The 18,488-nt window shown below is 57.4% G+C and overlaps 1 protein-coding gene across 1 annotated transcript; it reads left to right on the forward strand.

Annotated features, from left to right (window-relative positions):
- Nucleotides 1-34: 34 nt before the first annotated feature.
- CARMIL3 (capping protein regulator and myosin 1 linker 3) lies at nucleotides 35-18,052 on the forward strand. Its single transcript, XM_049897795.1, has 40 exons — nucleotides 35-135; nucleotides 1,689-1,783; nucleotides 2,093-2,143; nucleotides 2,243-2,302; nucleotides 2,385-2,500; nucleotides 2,718-2,815; nucleotides 3,039-3,109; nucleotides 3,210-3,283; nucleotides 3,510-3,585; nucleotides 3,668-3,756; nucleotides 4,233-4,327; nucleotides 4,554-4,640; nucleotides 4,844-4,953; nucleotides 5,098-5,175; nucleotides 6,303-6,379; nucleotides 6,461-6,565; nucleotides 6,656-6,725; nucleotides 7,199-7,280; nucleotides 7,409-7,505; nucleotides 7,667-7,721; nucleotides 7,805-7,977; nucleotides 8,215-8,283; nucleotides 8,577-8,670; nucleotides 8,759-8,857; nucleotides 9,258-9,386; nucleotides 9,564-9,677; nucleotides 10,121-10,296; nucleotides 11,281-11,368; nucleotides 11,509-11,646; nucleotides 11,934-11,997; nucleotides 12,138-12,346; nucleotides 12,739-12,839; nucleotides 13,486-13,801; nucleotides 14,146-14,277; nucleotides 15,077-15,137; nucleotides 15,237-15,326; nucleotides 16,972-17,090; nucleotides 17,174-17,354; nucleotides 17,504-17,614; nucleotides 17,738-18,052. Exons 1-40 carry the CDS (start codon nucleotides 96-98, stop codon nucleotides 17,761-17,763), a joined length of 4,116 nt encoding a protein of 1,371 aa, XP_049753752.1. The 5' UTR covers nucleotides 35-95; the 3' UTR covers nucleotides 17,764-18,052.
- The last annotated feature ends 436 nt before the right edge of the window (nucleotides 18,053-18,488 follow it).

Genomic DNA, 18,488 nt, shown 5'->3' on the forward strand with positions numbered 1-18,488 from the left:
CCTGCCGAAGCCGGGTCTAGCATGTGCCGCGGCTCCCCGGCGGCGGCGGCGGCGGCGGCTCTTCTGCAGCAACAGCAGCAGCAGCAGCGGCCGCCATGGCCAAGCCCAGCGCGGAGCTCACCCGCGAGCTGCAAGGTACGAGGCTGCCGAGGTCTCCGGGACGCCCCGTCCGGGAGCATCCCAGACCCAGTTCATCCTCCCCGCGGTACGCCCCAGCCCCGGTGCCTCCCACGTCCTCCCCACCCCCATGCATCCTGGCTCCACGGCAGCCCCTGCCCCGGCATCCCAGCTCGGGCATCGCTGGCCCCGGAGCATCCTCTGCTCCCCCTCTCGCCTCACCCTGTCAGGACCTTCCTTGTCCCGCAGCCGCCCGTCCCGCTCTTCGGTGACAGGTGCAGTCCCCTTGCGCTCCCTGGGTCTGACTCTCAGCGCTCCGTCAGCGCTCCGGGCACCACCCCTCAGCGTGGCGTCCAGTCTCCCCTTTGGAGATTCCCCTCTTTCCCGCCGGGAGAGGCCAGGCCGGCCCCGCAGGGCGGTGGGAGCTGCCCCTGGTCCTGACCGTGCTTGGCTCCACACCCTCCCTCCTCACGGCCCCGCCCCGGAACTGACCCTGGAGAGTGCACCCCCCCCCCCCAGGAGCCCGGCAGCGCCCAGGCTAGTGGGGCAAAGAAGGGAGTCAGGGAAGAGGCCCTGAACTGGAGCAAAAACCAAGAGTAGGGTGTCTGCGGCTCATCCCCACAGTTCCCCGTCCCAGCCTGCCCCCTCGCGCTAGCCCCTGACCTCACCTCAAGTCTTCTCATGTTTGCGTGGTTCTCCGACTCAGCCCAAACCAAAGCCCAACCCCCACCCCCCTCCAGGCACTGCCAGAACCCTACTATCTCTGTCTCCCAGAGGCGGGAGCACAGGCTAGCCCACACAGACACCAGGATGCTCAAGGATACTCAGAGGCATGCTGTATCGTCGTGATTTCCCACACCTCCATACACACAAGCACAATCACGAGATGTGTGTACACACAGCGTTACAAAAACCGTACCCCCACACACTATAGGATATCTGGATGGTTCTGCCAGCAGATGGGTATGGGACTCATTTAAACACTAACTCCTCCCTTCCCTCCAGTCCTTCACACACACACACACACACACACACCACAGAAGCGTCTGGCTCTGTGCCCCTTTTACAAGAGCAAGCACAGGAAACTCATTCACACTTCTCCATCCCCACCAATGCCACACACAGACTTCCTGGCACCTTCAGATGGCACACACACGCTGGTTGTAAAAGGCAAACACATACACCCAGACCACCTAGAATATAGTCAAAGGGACACCCCCATGCCCCACACACTGACTCACTGTTATGTCTACGGCTGTTGTAGTGCATGGGTTGGAAATATCCTTCACACTCTCAGAAGTGTAAGACACACCCTCCCACAGACAGTGGCACTCAGCAACTATCCCCTGACTCAGAGACATCAGGAGCCAGAGTATTCTCCACACCTCACCCCTCTCTAATACGAGAAAAATCACCGAAGAAGGAAGGATCTCTGCTGCTGCCCTTTGTCTCTCTCTCTTTCTCTCCTGCCATCTGGCCCTGCCCCTGCCTCTATCTGAGAGCCCTGGGGAGGCGGGGGAGGGGATGGCTAGGGTAGGGGGAGCTCTGAGCAGGCTCCCACCCCCCTGCAGACAGCATCCGGAGGTACCTGAGCCAAGGGGCTGTGCTCCAACAGCACCGCGTGAAGCTGGAGATCAAGCCCAAGAAGTTTGAGGACCGAGTGCTGGTGAGGGTAGGGAGCTTGGGGTGGGGGGGATGAAGGCAGCTGGGCTGGTGGTGGGGACAGTGAGCCTGGGAGGCAGGCGAGACAGAGGTGGGAGGGGGCTGAGGAGACACAGCCTGGAGAAGATACAGGACTGGACTGGGCTGATGTCCAGAAGCCTAAGGTAGGGCATGAGAGAAAGGGAGGACTCTCAGGCAGAGGGCCACTGCCGGCAAGGGTTACACACAAGCTAAGGAGACTAAAGTGAGGCAGGGAGATCAGGGCCCAGGCAGCAGCTCAGCAAGCGGCTGACATTCTTTCCTCTCTCTGCAGGCCCTGACCTCCTGGCGCCTCCACTTCTTCCCCCTTAAGGTTCCAGCCAAGGTGAGTTAGGCTGGGGAGCAGGAGCACCCAGCATGTTTCCTCCTGGGCCTGGCTACCCAGGCCTTTAGCATGAGCTGAGCCATCCCTGTGCCCTCCCAGGTGGAGAGCTCCTTCAATGTCCTAGAGATCCGCGCCTTCAACACGCTCAGCCAGAACCAGGTGAGTACCAGGGCTTGGGGCCCCACAAGTGGGCCAGCCAAAGGAGTCCGTGTCTAAGGCCCTGCCGCTCCCTTGCCCCCAGATCCTGGTGGAGACGGAGCGTGGCATGGTGAGCATGCGGCTGCCCTCGGCTGAAAGCGTGGACCAGGTGACCAGACACGTGAGCTCCGCCCTCTCCAAGGTCTGCCCTGGCCCTGGGTGAGTGGCAAAGGAGGAGCCTCTCAAGGGGTTAGACAACAGGGAGACTTCTCCCTCCCTTCCTCCCTCCTTCCTCTGGACCTGGGCTCCTGGGACACCAAGAAGAAAGCACTCATGTCCCCACTTGTGTTTTCCTGGGATCCAGAAGTTATAATAAAGGAAGCATTGACAGAGCCTCTTTCCACCCCTTTCTGGGATGGACTTGTCCATCTTCCAGGTGTCTGATCCGGCGTGGAAATGCAGACACCCCAGAGGGGCCCCGAGACACATCCCCCAACTCTGAGACTTCCACATCTACTACTCACAGTGTCTGCGGTGAGCAGGGGTGGATGAGGAAACTGGACCTAAACCACCCTGGCCCATGTCCAGAGCCCTTTGTGCCTACCCTGAGGACCCCATGAGCTTTCAGGAGGTTCATGGTGTAGCAGGAACACAGGCATTAGCACAGGCAAAAAATGACCTTGACCTTTCCTTGAACCCCCAGCCTATTCCCCACCTCCTTCCCCTTCATGGACCGAGCCCATCTCCTCCCTCACAGGTGGCTTCTCCGAGACCTACGCCGCCCTGTGCGACTACAATGGGCTGCACTGCCGTGAGGAGGTGCAATGGGTGCGTTGGCCAGGGGCCCAGCAGGCGGGCAGGTGGGCCCTGAGGGAGGGGGTAGAGGAGGAGGAGGGGAGCAGGTGTGAGCCAGCTCCACCTCTCCAAGGATGTGGATACCATCTACCACGCTGAGGATAACCGGGAGTTCAATCTTTTGGATTTCAGCCACTTGGAGAGCCGGTAAGCAGATGGGCAGAGACTCAACCCCCAAATTCCCAGTCTCGGCCCCACCCCGGCCCTTTCCAGGGTCTCACTTCTGGTCCCACCCATTTCCCCAGCTCTACCTCCCCATTCCCAATCCCTGTTCCCACCTACTCATCCATTCTTGTCCCAGCCCAACCACCGCACCTCACTCCTACCCAGTCACCTGCTCACCACTTGCCTGCCCCCTTCAATCTCTCCACAGGGACTTGGCCCTAATGGTGGCAGCCCTGGCCTACAACCAGTGGTTCACCAAACTATACTGCAAGGACCTGCGGCTGGTAGGGACCAGGAGGGGCCGGGGGTAGGGTAGAGAGTAGTGCCCTTCCTGGCTCCTCATTGCAGGTCCCCCTCTGTCCTCAGGGCTCTGAAGTGCTAGAACAGGTGCTACATACCCTGAGCAAGTCCAGGAGCCTCGAAGAGCTGGTCCTGGACAACGCCGGGCTTAAGACGTGAGGCCAGCCTCCTCCTTGGGCAGTGGTGCCCCCCTATGTAATCTTAGGGTTCCAGAACTTCACAGCATGATAGGCCTCTGGACTATCTCATTCAGCTCCTCACATTACAGAAGAGGAGACTGAGGCCCAGAGAGGGCATATAGCAAGTCAATGGTCAAGCTGGAACTAAAAAATAAGCCTCCTGACCCCAGCTCCACAGCCTTGTCCCAGTATGCACCCTGTCCCCTGCCCCATCCCTTTTTCTATCAGCTACCTAGCAGGGTGGGCTACTCCCATCTTGAAGACTTGAAGCTGGACTTTGTGTCAGCACAGCTTCCCAGGTACTCCTGAGTGGTGACAAGCTCCCTGGCAGGACCCTAGCTGCTCCCCACCTCTGACCAGTGCAGCTCCAGGCAGGCAGGAGGTGGAGGAGGAGGGGAGGGCTGGAACATGGGGCCCAGCTCAGGCCAAATCCTTCCTACCCTTCCCTAAAGGGACTTTGTCCAGAAGCTGGCCGGGGTGTTTGGGGAGAACGGGAGCTGTGTGCTGCATGCCCTCACTCTGTCCCACAACCCCATCGAGGACAAGGGTGAGTCCCACCCCTGAATTCTACCCCCACCATAATGCAGACCCCCATCCTCACCCAAAGCCCAACCTGGGTCTGAACAGGGGCTCTCTAGCCTGATTCCAGCCCCCACCCCAGTGCTTCTACCCTTGACCCCAGGCCTGTACCCTATTCAAGCCCCCAGTCTGACTCTGCACCACCTGTGTCCACTGCCCAGCGTCTCACACTGCCGGTTTCTCTCTCCACTCAGGTTTCCTCAGTCTGAGCCAGCAGCTCCTCTGCTTCCCCACTGGCCTCACCAAACTGTGCCTGGCCAAGACTGCCATTTCCCCTCGAGGTACTCACACCGAGACCCCTGACCTCTGACCCCAAACCCTCCCCAAAGGTGCCTGGGGTGTTGAATCCCCTAGATATACTCCCACACTCACACACCATCCCAGGGATCAAGGAGGGAAAGGGGGCTACATTTCAGGAGTAGTGAAGAGTTGTTGGGGGAGGTGAGGATGGGGACCAACCCAGCCCAGTGCCCACTGTGCTCAGGGCTCCAGGCACTGGGCCAGACCTTTGGGGCCAACCCAGCCTTTGCCAGCTCGCTACGATACCTGGACCTGAGCAAGAACCCTGGGCTGCTCGCCACGGATGAGGCCAATGTGAGTCCATGGAATGTGGCCTCAAGCCCCTGCAGAAGCACGCTCAGGCTTCAGGGTCTGGGAGGCTTCCGCTCTGTGGCCCCTGGGGGTGAAGGGACTCCATCATCCCTTCTCCCAGCATCCCCTCTGTCCTTCCTTCCCAAGGCCCTCTACAGTTTCCTAGCCCAGCCCAATGCCTTGGTGCACCTGGACCTGTCGGGGACTGACTGTGCCATCGACTTGGTAAGGAGTTGGGGGAGGAGGGACAAGTCTGAGGAGACTTGAGAGCCCAGGGAGGGCTTCTGCCTCACCCCCTTCCTGAGTCCAGAGATGGTAAATGGGAGGAAAATGCTAGTTAACAGGAGACCAAGTAGGGCAGAGCTGGTGGGATGACTTCAGGCTCAGGTGAATTATAAAAGCAATGGCTGTAGCTCACCTGTACAGCCCTTTATGCAGGCCACCGCCCAAGGTTTTGCCAGCTGTGCCTGAAAGACAGCCCCTACTCCATTCACCATGCTGTGTGCCTGGGTGCCAGCTACATCCTCCAGGAGGAAAGGAAGTTTTTCCTATCTTGAACAAAGTCACCTTATAAGCTGATGATGGCCCTAGCTTTATATATCCACTGTATTTGAGCCTCTCCACCACCACACAAACAATTAAGTGCTCGAACCTACTAGCCACCCAGAGGAGCCTTGGAAGACAGGCCTGGTGAACTGCTTCTGAAAGATCACAGCCTTGAAAATCCTATAGAGCAGTTCTACTCTGCACACATGGGGTCACCATGAGTTGGAATCAACTCAACAGCGACTAACAACTACCACTACCACCACCACCCCTGGAAGCCAAGCAAGGAGTAGGCAGACCCACCTTCCACAAAGGGAAAAACTGAGGCTCTAACAGGCTAAGTACGGGGCAGTGGTGGCTAGTGGTAGAATTCTCACCTTCCCTGCAGGAGACCCAGGTTGGATTCTCAGTCAATATCATGCATCTGTCACTGGAAACTTACGTGCTGCTATGATGCTGGTTTCAGCATCACAGTATAGGTTTCAGCAGAGCTTCCTGACTAAGAATAGGAAGAAAGACATGGCAATCTACTTCCAAAAATCAGCCAATGAAAACCCTATGGATCACAACAGTCCAATCCACAACTGGTCATGGGGATGACACAGGACTGGCCAGTGTTTCATTCTGTTGTGTATGGGGTCACCATGAGTGGGAGGCCAACTCAATGGCAGCTAACAACGGCAAACACAGGCTGACCTCAGAGAGTGAAGAGCCAGGACTTTGACGGAAAGGGAGGAAGGGAGTCCTTGGCGTACCCTCCCAACACTGCTCCCAGCCCTTAAGACCCACCATGTCTCTCCCCACAGCTTCTGGGCGCCCTGCTCCATGGCTGCTGCTCCCACCTTACCTACCTCAACCTGGCGCGCAACAGCTGCTCCCACAGGTGGGAGCAGGCAGGGATGCAGGGAGGGACTCAGTAAGCCATGGTGTTCCCCTCCCTTGCTGACCCCAGGGGTCTCCGCAGGAAGGGCCGGGAGGCCCCACCAGCCTTTAAGCAGTTCTTCAGCAGTGCCTACACACTGAGCCACGTCAACCTGTCTGCCACACGTCTGCCCCTGGAGGCCCTCAGGTCGGGTGGGTGCAGGGTTGGGGGAGGGTCCAAGGGAACCACAGGAGGGGGTAGTGGGTAAAAGCAGGCCTACTGATCTTCCTCCCACAGGGCACTGCTCCAGGGCCTCTCCCTCAACAGTCACCTCAGTGATCTGCACCTGGACCTCAGCAGCTGTGAGGTGAGCCCTCGGTCCCCCTAATCCCACCACCTGCCTCCCACCCATCACTCCCTTGTTCATTTCTTTGCCTTAAGTCAAACCCCGACTCCATCTTGCCTCTGTGATACCCTTCTCTGCCCGCCCCCCAGACCTAACCATGCCTCTGTTTCCCCCCTCAGTCTGTGGTCTAGGTTCCTCTTTCCAGAGGCCATTATTCATCTTGAGCCCCAGTACCTTCCCCACTTGAAGCTTTGGGGTGAAAGATACCAAGCTTTCCCACCAGGGGGCAGGAGCGAGCTGTTTCAGGAGTGGCCACCTTGGGATTTTTCTGACTGAAGGGGAGAGAGCCCTAGAGGAGGATCTAGTGTCAAGACAGGGTCTCTATGATTTTGCCCTCCCAGTGACCTGATGTAACCTTGAGCCTGGTGTAAGCATTAAAGCTGCTCTGTCTCCACCCCAACCCCTACCTCTCCCGCCCCAACTTGTCCTTGCAGCTCCGCTCAGCAGGAGCCCAGGCCTTGCAGGAGCAGCTGGGGGCTGTCACTTGCGTGGGCAGCCTGGACCTGTCAGACAATGGTGAGAGGGGGTGTCTCCCTTCTCTGAGAACCAGGTCGGGGCAGGGCCTGGAGCATGAGGGAGAAGCCCTGAGGGGAGTCCAGTGAGCCTCAGGCCTCAAGGTCAGGCCTCTCCCATCTACTGGCCAGGGTTTGACTCGGACCTGCTGACACTGGTACCTGCACTTGGCAAGAACAAGTCCCTCAAGCACCTGTTCCTGGGCAAGAACTTCAATGTCAAGGCCAAGTGAGATCCCTCCCCATACCCACAGACCCTTGCCCATCATCCATCCATCCTCCTGGCTGACTGTATGACCTCTGGCCTCCTCCCTGGCTCAAGCCACCTCTCCCCTCCAATAGCATGGCCCCTACCCCTCCCCTTCTACTCTGAGCCCCACCTCCCGGCAGGACCCTGGAGGAGATCCTCCACAAGCTGGTGCAGCTGATCCAGGAAGAGGACTGTGTAAGTGACTGGGGCTGGGCATCGACCCACAGTGGCAGGGGGCTGCAGGGACTAGGCCCAACCCCCGCCACTTGCCCACACAGTCCCTGCAGTCACTGTCAGTGGCGGACTCCCGGCTAAAGCTTCGCACCAGCATCCTCATCAATGCCCTGGGCAGCAATACCTGCCTGGCTAAGGTGGATCTGAGCGGCAATGGCATGGAGGACATTGGGGCCAAGATGCTGTCTAAGGCCCTGCAGATAAACTCCTCCCTCAGGTGAGGCCCACACCTGGACCCCATGGCCCAGAGCCCAGCCCCCCAAAACACACCCTCCCCGCTTGCCAAGCCTCCTTGCTCTGTACCTGAGCTTCCAGGAGACACCAGCCCCAAAACCATCTCTGAGTCAGCCTCATTTCCCAGGAAAGAAGGGAGGGCTGCAGAGAGGGTTGTATCCCTGTCCCCAGGAGGGACCTAGAAAGAGGGGTGACAAGCTTGTGCTCACCCTTCTCCCAGAACTATCCTATGGGATCGGAACAATACCTCTGCCCTGGGCTTCCTGGACATTGCAAGGGCGCTGGAGAGGTGAGTGGACCAGGGCCCTGCCCTGCCCTAAGCCGCCAGCCTTCCTGTGCCTGGACCATGTCCAGGCCTGAACTACCCCAGTCCTACCCCAGCCTGCTTGACCTGTTTGCACAGAACCATTAGGGATGGCCGTGGAAAATGGAGGGGGGACAGAAAGTAGAAGATTGAGAGCCCAGATAGGAGGTTGGAAAGGGAGAAAAGAAAATGTCAGCAAAGGGTGGTGGATCTTTGGGGAGAGGTGGCCTTCCCCTGTCACCCGTTCGCCCACCCAGTTGTGCCACTATGTCCCACAGCAACCACACGCTGCGCTTCATGTCCTTCCCTGTGAGTGACATCTCCCAAGCCTACCGCAGCGCCCCTGAGCGAACCGAGGATGTCTGGCAAAAGGTGGTGACCTAGGCAGGGTGGGACAGCAAGGGCCAGGGGCCAGCCCGCGCCCCCAGGCCCTCACCCTGCCCACCCCCACCATCTACAGATTCAGTGGTGCCTGGTGAGGAACAACCACTCGCAGACGTGCCCCCAGGAGCAGGCCTTCAGGCTGCAGCAGGGCCTGGTGACCAGCAGCGCCGAGCAAGTAAACGTTTCCCTCTGGGACACACGGGCATGGGCACAGGCGTTATGCGATAGAGCACACGGCGAGGGGGAATGAAAGAGGCGCGGTGCCCACAGCTGGACTGAGCATAGCGTGTGGGAGAGCAAAATGACAGGCCATTCAGAATATGGGCCCCAGACATGCACGAACAAGGGCAAACAACAGGAGATCAACAGACAGGGCACGCAGGACTGTGGGGAGCGCCGCTGGTATTTGTCTGCACCCCAAGGAGGACTGAGAGAACAGGCCATCCTGGGACAGCATCTCCACCACTGTCAGTGACAGCACCAGTACCACTGCCTAGAAACGGGGCACCTGGCACCCACCTGGAAAGATGGGGGTAGCCGGCCGCCCCCTGACACTCCTGTCGGCTGTGCTCCAGATGCTGCAGCGGCTATGCGGACGTGTGCAGGAGGAGGTGCGGGCCCTGAGGCTGTGCCCCCTGGAGCCCGTGCAAGATGAGCTGCTCTACGCTCGGGACCTCATCAAGGACGCCAAGAACTCCCGGGCGGTGAGCGCTCCGCTGCCCGACCCTTCCCTGACAGCCAGCAGAACCGGAGGCGGCCAGCCAGGCTAGCCCAGGAGTGTGCAAGCTCTGCCCTGTCCATCTGTGCTCCTAGCCCAGGGCCCCCAGGGACCTAGTAAGGCCTGATTCTGCCTTTCTGACTGTAACCCCTTTCTTCCTCAGCTGTTTCCCAGCCTCTATGAGCTGGGCCATGTGCTGGCCAATGATGGGCCTGTGCGACAGAGGCTGGAGTCAGTAGCCAGTGAGGTGTCCAAGGCAGTGGATAAGGAGCTGCAGGCAAGTCCTGGAGGAGGGAGGAGGCCAGGGTGGGAAGCCCAGTGGAGACCCAGGCCCTAGGCGAAGGGGTCTGGTCAGCAGGAAATTACCGGAGGGCAAGAAGGAAACGCACGGAGTTGAGACCACCCACACAAGTCACTGCTACAAAATCAGGCTTAGATTTTTTTCCACTAGCTTCAACCTGGGCCCCTGAATGCTGACTTCTTCCCTCTAGACTCTGATCCTTGGGCGACTCTCCCTCTGCCTAGGGTGGAAGGAACGCTGACCAGAAAGTGGGGGAGCCTAGTGTCCAAGGCTCTGCCGCTAACCAGCCTGCGGCCTTAGGGGGCAGGTCCCTCAGTCTGACTACATAGGGACTGGGATAGACATGCAAAAGTCTGCCACCAGGGTGCCAGCCCTGACCCTGCCCCTTGGGGCTCTTGCCTCCCCTCCCCCCATACTAGGTGATCCTGGAGTCCATGGTCAGTCTAACGCAGGAGTTATGCCCCGTGGCCATGCGTGTAGCCGAGGGGCACAACAAGATGCTGAGCAATGTCGCCGAGCGTGTCACTGTGCCTCGGAACTTCATCCGAGGGGCACTGCTGGAACAGGCGGGGCAAGACATTCAGAACAAGCTGGAGTGAGAGGCGTTGGGCAGGGCTGGAGGCAGGGCTGGATTTGGCACAGAGCACTTAGGGACTTGGGGCCCTTGAGCTATCAGCAATGAATAATGAATGATGGCACAATCTCCATTACAAGGGATAAATCTTTAACCAAATGCAGCCTTGCTATTTAGGGCCTGACTGGTTTTTGTCCTAGAATTCTAAGTGCTGAGTGTGAACTGAGGAGCCAAGATGGCGCACACACAGGTGTACACACATACCCACACATATACACCAGGGATCACCTTTTAGAAACAAAGCATAGCTTCCTCTGAGGTGTGGGCAAAGAACAGTGATGTGAAGTGGGGTGTGTGACCTATGCTCTCCCTTCCCCCCAGTTTTCATTGCCCCATAGAGTTCTTTCCCTCTGGGTGTGGGTGGCACCACTCATCAAAGCAAAGGAAAATTATTACACACATCCATGAAACAACCAGACTCAAGAAGTCCTGGCTTCTACTCTTACAGCAGCAACCAGGAGGGTTTACTCGGTACCCCAATTTACCTGTGGCACAGTGGTTAAGTGATACAGCTGCTAACCAAAAGGTCAGCAGTTTGAATCTACCACCGTTCTTTGGAAACCCTATGGTACAGTTCTACTCTGTCCTATGGGGTCACTATGGGTCAGGATCAATGGCAACAGGTTTGGTTTTTGGTTTTTAGTTCCCTTGGAGCTCCAAGTATCTAACTGGGAAACCCTTCCTCCTCCTTCTTCAAGTCCTCTTTGCCCACCCTCCCCATATACACACATCTAGTCTAGTGGAATTAGTAGTTGGGACTGGGTGTATGTTTATGCAAACGTGAGTGTTATGGACCTAAGACACCCACCCCTACAGTAACCATGTGCTCCATGGACATCCAGATCAGCTGGACATCCAGATCACTCTGGGACATCTAGGAGGTGTGGGGCTAAGGCCCAGAGGCCTGGGGATGGGGTGACTAAGCTGCTCCACCTATGCCTACAGTGAAGTGAAGCTCTCAGTCGTCACCTACTTGACCAACTCCATAGTGGACGAGATCCTGCAGGAGCTATACCACTCCCACAAGAGTCTGGTGAGGCTTCGGAGCCCCGGCCATGCTTGGGCATGCCCCTTGCCCCACATCATCCCATCACCCTGACCACCTTTCCCCCTCAAGGCCCTGGAGGTACAGCTTCCTTGCGATCCTGTTCATACCTGTTCTTTCTTCCCCAGGCCCGCCACTTAGCCCAGCTAAGGACACTCTCAGATCCACCAGGGGGGGCAGGCCAAGGGCAGGATCTGTCCTCTCGGGGCCGAGGCCAAAGCCATGACCATGAGGAGACCACAGATGATGAACTTGGGACCAATATCGTGAGTCCCCCATAACCCCGCTCCTCTCCTTAACCTGGGCCCTACCCCTGACCCTGTAGCAGACTGTCCCCCTTCTACTTCTCTGGACTCTACTCTCTACCCTCCTGGGCCTGGTCTCATCCCCATCCCCAACCCAGCTCAGCTTCTTGCCTCTTCTCAATACCTCAACCACCTGAGGAGGGGGAGGCAGGATGAACTCCAAAAACGAGCCTTTATCAGGAGTGAGGCTCCAGGTGAGGGTCCTGGGACTTGTGATCTGACCCCACCACTCGCTTCTGTTTCTGCAGGACACCATGGCCATCAAAAAGCAGAAACGCTGCCGCAAGATCCGCCCGGTATCTGCCTTCATTAGTGAGTCCCCCAGCCTCAATTCTAATGTCCTCCAGATTCCCACACCTTTCTTAAGCCCTGCTCTTCTGTTTTCTCTGTCCCTCCATCGTGCTTTCTCCCTGTCCCTTCTGCTAGTCCCTCTAATGCTGCTCTCCCCACAGGTGGGAGCCCTCAGGACATGGAAGGCCAGCTGGGGAGCCTGGGGATCCCCCCTGGCTGGTTCTCAGGCCTCGGGGACAGCCAGCCTACAGCTAGTGGCTCCTGGGAAGGTCTATCCGACCTGCCCACTCACGGCTATAAACTAAGGCATCAAACACAAGGGAGACCCCGGCCCCCCAGGACTACCCCTCCAGGACCTGGCCGGCCCAGTGTGAGTCTCTAAGCCCTCACAAGAGGAATGCTTTCACTTAGCAATGCCAGAGCTAAGTGTTCTAGCTTCAGGACACAAATGCCAGAGACACACCTTGGGGAACTGGCAGGGGCCCTGGCAGGCCACCAAAAAGAGGAGAGATTATCCAGTTTGGATGGGAGCTAGAACTTGTTAGAGATAGGAGATTGCTATCTGCCAGACAGTGATGGTTCTCATTTTGGTGAAGGGCAGAGCCAAGTCACCAAATCGAGGATGCCCAGGTGAACTGAAGTCTAAGTGTCCATGAGGCCAAGAAGAGGCAAAGTCCATGTCCAAAGGGGAAGGCCCTGAGTGGCGTGGGAACAGGACTTCCTGACCGGATAAGATACCCAACAGGACTTTGCTCCCAGCAGGTACCAGTGCCCGGGACTCGTCAGGAGAATGGGATGGCCACACGCCTGGATGAGGGACTAGAGGACTTCTTCAGTCGAAGGGTCATGGATGAAAGTTCCAGGTGTGATGCCTAGACACTCACATTTTCAGCCAGCCCTGGGGCATTGCAAGGGCTGCTTGTGTCCTATCCACTGGCAGTTTCCCAAAGCCAGTCTCTCTGGGACATTTCCCCCACAATTTCCTCCTTCCTTCCCCACCTAGTTCTTAGTTGCCATGGCCTCTGAGTCTCCCCACGACAGGTGGAAAGGGTAGGGTCAGAATGAACCAGCACCGTAGGATGGTGGAGACAGAGTGGGGTGGGAGGTGTCTGGTAACAAGCCCTGGGAAGGGATGATGGTTAATGGGAAGAGGCCTGAAGGGCATGTCTTGTCTCTGTGACTGCCGGAGACAGACCCCCTTCCCTCAGCACCTGTTCAAAGGAACTGTGTCACTTGGAGAAGCTGAGATGAGATGAGATGTGGGGGGATGGTGACTGAGAGAAAAAAATCAATTTGAGGGAAAGAAGCTTCTGGAGGATTATGACAGGGAAGCTGAGGACACTCTCCCCAGAAAACTGAATGGAAAAGGGTTACAACCCTGCAGAAGAGAATAGGAGAACTGGAAGTGTACTAAACCCGGACTGGACTAATGCCAACACCACCACCAGTCCGGACCCTGAGTGACTTCTGCATGGCATTTGTCACTAACTCGCTCCTGACTCTGCCCAGCTACCCCCGGACTTTAAGGACCGTGCGGCCAGGTCTCTCAGAGCCGCCACTGCCTCCACTACAAAAGAAGAGGCGCCGAGGCCTGTTTCACTTCCGGCGACCCCGGAGCTTCAAGGGGGAGAGAGGGCCGGGGTCCCCCACCACCGGGCTCCTCCTCCCTCCACCCCCGCCCCCACCCCCCACTCAGGAGAGCCCCCGCAGCCCAGACCCCCCCAGCCTCGGCAATAACTCCTCCCCCTGCTGGAGCCCAGAGGAGGAGAGCGGCCTCCTCCCTGGATTTGGAGGGGGCCGGGTACCTTCTTTCCGCAGGAAGATGGTAAGTAAGGCAGGGGGTGCTGCGTCTGTCTTCCTCCTCTCCTGCCCCGACGCGTAGCCCACCTCCCCACCCCCACCCAAGGCAATGAACGAAAGAATCCTAGCGTTTCTAGGGAACTTTGGTCATTTCAATTCCCCTGTCCCTGAGAATGGAAGAAGAGGTGGAGGCCCAGAGCATGCTGGGAGTGCTATATGCAAATGAGGGCGATTGGAGGGGCTCTTAAAACGGATGGTTCGGGTGGGACTTCCCCGACTGGGGGCCTAGGGCGGGGCGGGGCCTCCTGCTACCGGTGGAGCTCTTTGTCCATCTGGAACTGTGCATGCAAACATGAGACCTTGTTCCAGGGCACCGAGGTGTCAGAGCCAGGGGAGGGGGGACCGGCCCTTGGGGCATTGCAACAGTCCACTCGGGTACACGGAGTTGCCCTTCCTGGATTGGGAAGAGCCAAAGGTTGGAGCTTCGATGGGCAGCGAGAGGTGAGGGGAGCCTGGGGCAGGGAACTGAGGATCCTGCAGGGTCCCTGTCTACCACCCATCCCTCCCACTCCCCCATCCGTGCTGGTTCAGTGGAGAGAGCAGATGCTTTGGCGTTAGAAGGTGTTACCTGTCGCCCTGCCCCTACCACACAGGTGCCAGGGAATCCTGGATGAGTCACAACCTCTTGGAGCCTCTACTTCCTTGTTATGAACCAAAAACAAAAGCCAAACCCAGTGCCGTCAAGTCGATTCCGACTCATAGCAACCCTACAGGACAGAGTAGAACCACCCCATATAGTTTCCAAGGAGTGCCTGGCAGATTCAAACTGCTAACCCTTTGGTTTGCAGCCGTAGCACTTAACCACTACGCCACCATGGTTTCCCTGTTATGAATGGGGCCATAAAAATACCTTTAGAGCTACTGTTTCCCAAACTTTGGTGACTTGATTTTTATCTTTTCCACATACCATCTGTATTATTTTTACATAATGTTTTTATTTAAATCAACTAACTTTTTTTTTTTAGTCTGGATCTAAGCATTGTTTTCTTTAAAACTTCAGGATTTTTGTACTAGTTATGTTTTATCTACTACACATAAAATGAACACGTACCTTTTAAGATAACAGTGTTTTCATCTGTGAACCAACTTAGACCAGTTCTTGTACCCCTCTTTGGGAATTACAGTCTGTGGGTCTAGTGACTAATGACATGAGATGCTAGAGAAGAAGCCCCTTGTTACCTGCAGGGACTGTCCTCAGGGAGGGGACTTTCCTTATGACCTGACTCAGCTTTCTTTTCAGGGCACAGGCCCAGACCTGGAGGACAGCGCTTGGCAGAAACGACGCTCTTCAGATGATGCAGGTGTGAATGGTTGCCCTCACCCCCTTCCTTTGACGCCTCTTTCAGGGGCCCCTCCTGATTTGCTCTTCCCTCTTTCCCATTCCCCACTTCCACTTACAGGGCCTGGAGCCTGGAAGCCCCCACCACCACCCCAAAGTACCAAGCCAAGCTTCAGCGCCATGCGCCGAGCAGAGGCCACATGGCATATAGGTATGGAAAGCCTCTTCTCAGGCAGCAGCACTGAAGGCCCAGGGTGTGTCCAAAGAAACAGAAGCCACGGCCCCTGCGTTGGGGAATTTACAGCCAAGGTGGGGCAGTGAGAAGTCAACACAATGAAAATGTTTAAGAATATTTACAAAGCTACCTCTAAAAAAGATAAAACAACCCAAGCCAAAGAAAGGTTCTACAGAACAAAAGCGGCCCCCTCCCCCTAGCCTTGCCATAATGCTTTATGGATGATTCAGGTGAATCTTCTAGAGAGTGTGCCACCTCTGGTCACTGTCAGTGGAGTAGCACCCTCTAGAAAGAAGACCACTCTCTGCACCTTAGCTGGAAAGAGAGTGGCCAAGCCTAGAAGCTAGCAGTTGCCAGCTACACCAGGCCAACCTCAAATTTTCCAGCCTCCTCCTGGGACAATTCACCAGCCCATCCTCAGATCGCTCAGAAACGTGCTACCGAGAAGGGCACCCATGAGCAAGAGCCCTGGCTTAGAAGTCAGAAATCCTGAGTATTAGTCCCAGTTCAGCCACCTACAAGCTGTGTTGACCTTAAACAAGTCGCTTAACTTCTGGCTTCATGACTCTGGAGGAGTAAAGGGGAGGGAGGTTATTTCAGGCATGACGCTTCTCTTCTTCTGGGATCAGAGCAGCTTAGGGGGAAACTAAAGAAAAGTTGGCCAACTTAAGTTCCCGCAAACCTGGAATATGACCCTCCAATACTATTGACATAGACAAAATCTCCCTGTAGACGTAGATGCCTACTCACCTGCCCCATCCCAACCTATCCAGGCCAGGGCATCAGACCTGGAAATAGCTAAGAGATGAGCAGGCAGGTCTGGCTTGGGCCTGTGCGCATGCTCCCCATTGTATTATCCTGCCCCATGCTGCCCTGCTCCTCCCTTCCTCGTGATGCAGAGCTAGGCTGGGCCTGAGAGGCTTGGCAATGCCAGTGCTGCTGCCCCATCTATAAAGCCAACCCAGCACTCTAAGCATCTTTGCAGATTTTCCCATCCGACTCAGAGCATACTGAGCCATGCAGAGTGGGGCTCCATCCTTCGTTTAGGAGACCCCAGTAGTCAGACCTTATACACACACGCCCCTTCTGTCAGCACCCTCCAGGCCACTCTTTCACACAGCTCACAGATACACACATAGACAACACACTCCAGGTATCACACACCCAGGCTCACGTTGCATAAAGCCATGGAGGTGGGAGGGTAGGGTGCCAGGGCATCTCTCCTTGAGGCTCTCCCGTCTCCTTCAGACGGGCAGACAGAGTGCTGGGAATGCCAGGCTGCAGCCTTGGCAGGGCCCAGGCACTGCGGCCCTGAATGGGCAGCCATGCCTGTGGACCCAGCAGGCCCTGGGCCCTGGCTCTACCCCAGCAGGGAAAGGCTTAGGGTCCTGCTCTGCAAGAGGGGCAGCCAGGCCAGAGCCCCCTCCAGAAGTGATAGGCTCAGGACAACCCTGGAAACCAAGGGCTAAGAAAATGTGGGAGCAGGAAGGGGCATTGAGGGCAGAGATGTGGGAGCAAGTGGGCTTGGAGGGGGAAATTCTTGGCATCCAGAGCTTCCTGGGGAGAAGGAGCTATGCAAGAATGCCTTTTCCTACAGCTTCTCCTCTCTCCCCACCACCAGCTGAGGAAAGTGCTCCCAACCACAGCTGCCAGAGCCCCAGCCCAGCCTCCCGAAATGGGGAGGAGGAGAAGGAGGGGGCCCTATTCCCAGAGAGGACAGTGCCAGCTAGGAATGGCAAGGTGAGGGCCGGCGAGGTGGGTGGGGAAGGCAACATCACAAGGCCAATGGACTAACTCATCCAGCATCTTCCTTCCTCTGCTAGCTGCAGGAGCCCCCTTTAGCTCCACGGCCACCCAAGCCAGTGGCTGTGCCCAGGGGCCACCGGCCCCCTCAGGAGCCAGGGGGCAGAGAGGAGGCCGAGGCTGGGAGTACAGCCCCAGGAGTGAACAAACCCCGGCTGAGGCTGGGCTCGCAGCAAGACCAAGAGGAGCTGGAGGCCCAAGGTCTGCCACCCTGGCTAATGAGGAGAGGGGGTTTCAGGGCACCTCTGCCACCTTGCTGTGGGCCTGGGCTCCCCTTCTGGGCAAGGAACAATCGATATCCCCCATGTGTGGGTGCTCATGTGCCAGGCCTGCCTCAACTGTCATTTCAGGGCCCTCTGAGCCAAGCCGCCGGACCGCACCACTGAAGCCCAAGAGGACACGGCGGGCACAGTCCTGTGACAAGCTGGAGCCTGATAGGAGACTGCCCCCTGACCCCACAGGTGGCAGTGGGGAGGGTGAGAGGCGGGGTCCCCTGCCCACGCATCTATCCAGCATGCCCACACCACCACCACGGCTGGCTTTCCCTGCCTAGGAAACAGCGCTCCTGAATTTGTCCCCAGCAGGAACCAGTGAGCCAGGAACAGACTGACGGCCACCGCAACACCCTCCCCAGCCCAACTCTCGACATGTGCCTCACAAGGACTCAGACCCCCATTCACCCTGCATCCCCAGGCTTCTCTGCCAGCCCCCTAGCCCCACAGGGGCGGGGTGAGGCTCCAGGGAGCAGGAGGTGGGGGACAGAAAGGGAGGGAGCAACCTGGAGAGAGGGGTGCTCACTGCCTTGCTCTGCAGAGAGCTTGGGGGGCCTGCGTTCTCCTCCGGAAGGCGGATCTCTGTCATTGTAGCCCCAGGAGGCTCTCTCCCCACTTGTACAGAATAAAAAGCAAAATCACTACCTGCCTCGAGTCTCTACTGCCTTCCCCACTTGCTGCCCCTACCCCTCACCATCTGCTCCTCTTCCGACAAGCCCCCAGAGGTTGGCCATAGTCAGGGAAAATGGAGGAAGGCCCCACAGGGATGAGGCTGGTGGTCTGAGAGGAGAAGAGGGGAAGGGGCTTTCACAGAGCCCCAGAGAACTGCCAGATGGGAAGGGACTCACAAGTCCCCAAGCCAGGGTGGATGGTATATGCAGGGTCAGGGCTAAGTTGGCTGGAGGGGGATGGAAATGACAGAAGCCAACTCTGCTGTGAGCCCAGCTTGGGGGAATGTGGTGGAGTTAGAAGGCCCCAGTGCATGGGAGGAGACTGGAGAGCAGTGTGGGGTGTGTGTGTGTGTGTGTGTTTGCACATGCTCACTAATGGTAGAATTAAGTGG

This window comes from Elephas maximus, chromosome 10 (genome assembly GCF_024166365.1).
Source record: "Elephas maximus indicus isolate mEleMax1 chromosome 10, mEleMax1 primary haplotype, whole genome shotgun sequence".
Classification (NCBI taxonomy): Eukaryota; Metazoa; Chordata; class Mammalia; order Proboscidea; family Elephantidae; genus Elephas; species Elephas maximus.

Excerpts from the sequence above, each read along its gene's own strand:
- CARMIL3 (XM_049897795.1), top strand. The coding sequence starts at position 96 with ATGGCCAAGCCCAGCGCGGAGCTCACCCGCGAGCTGCAAG. Across the intron at positions 8,284-8,576 it reads ATTGCAAGGGCGCTGGAGAG|CAACCACACGCTGCGCTTCA; the intron begins GTGAGTGGACCA and ends TATGTCCCACAG. Across the intron at positions 12,840-13,485 it reads GTCATGGATGAAAGTTCCAG|CTACCCCCGGACTTTAAGGA; the intron begins GTGTGATGCCTA and ends GACTCTGCCCAG.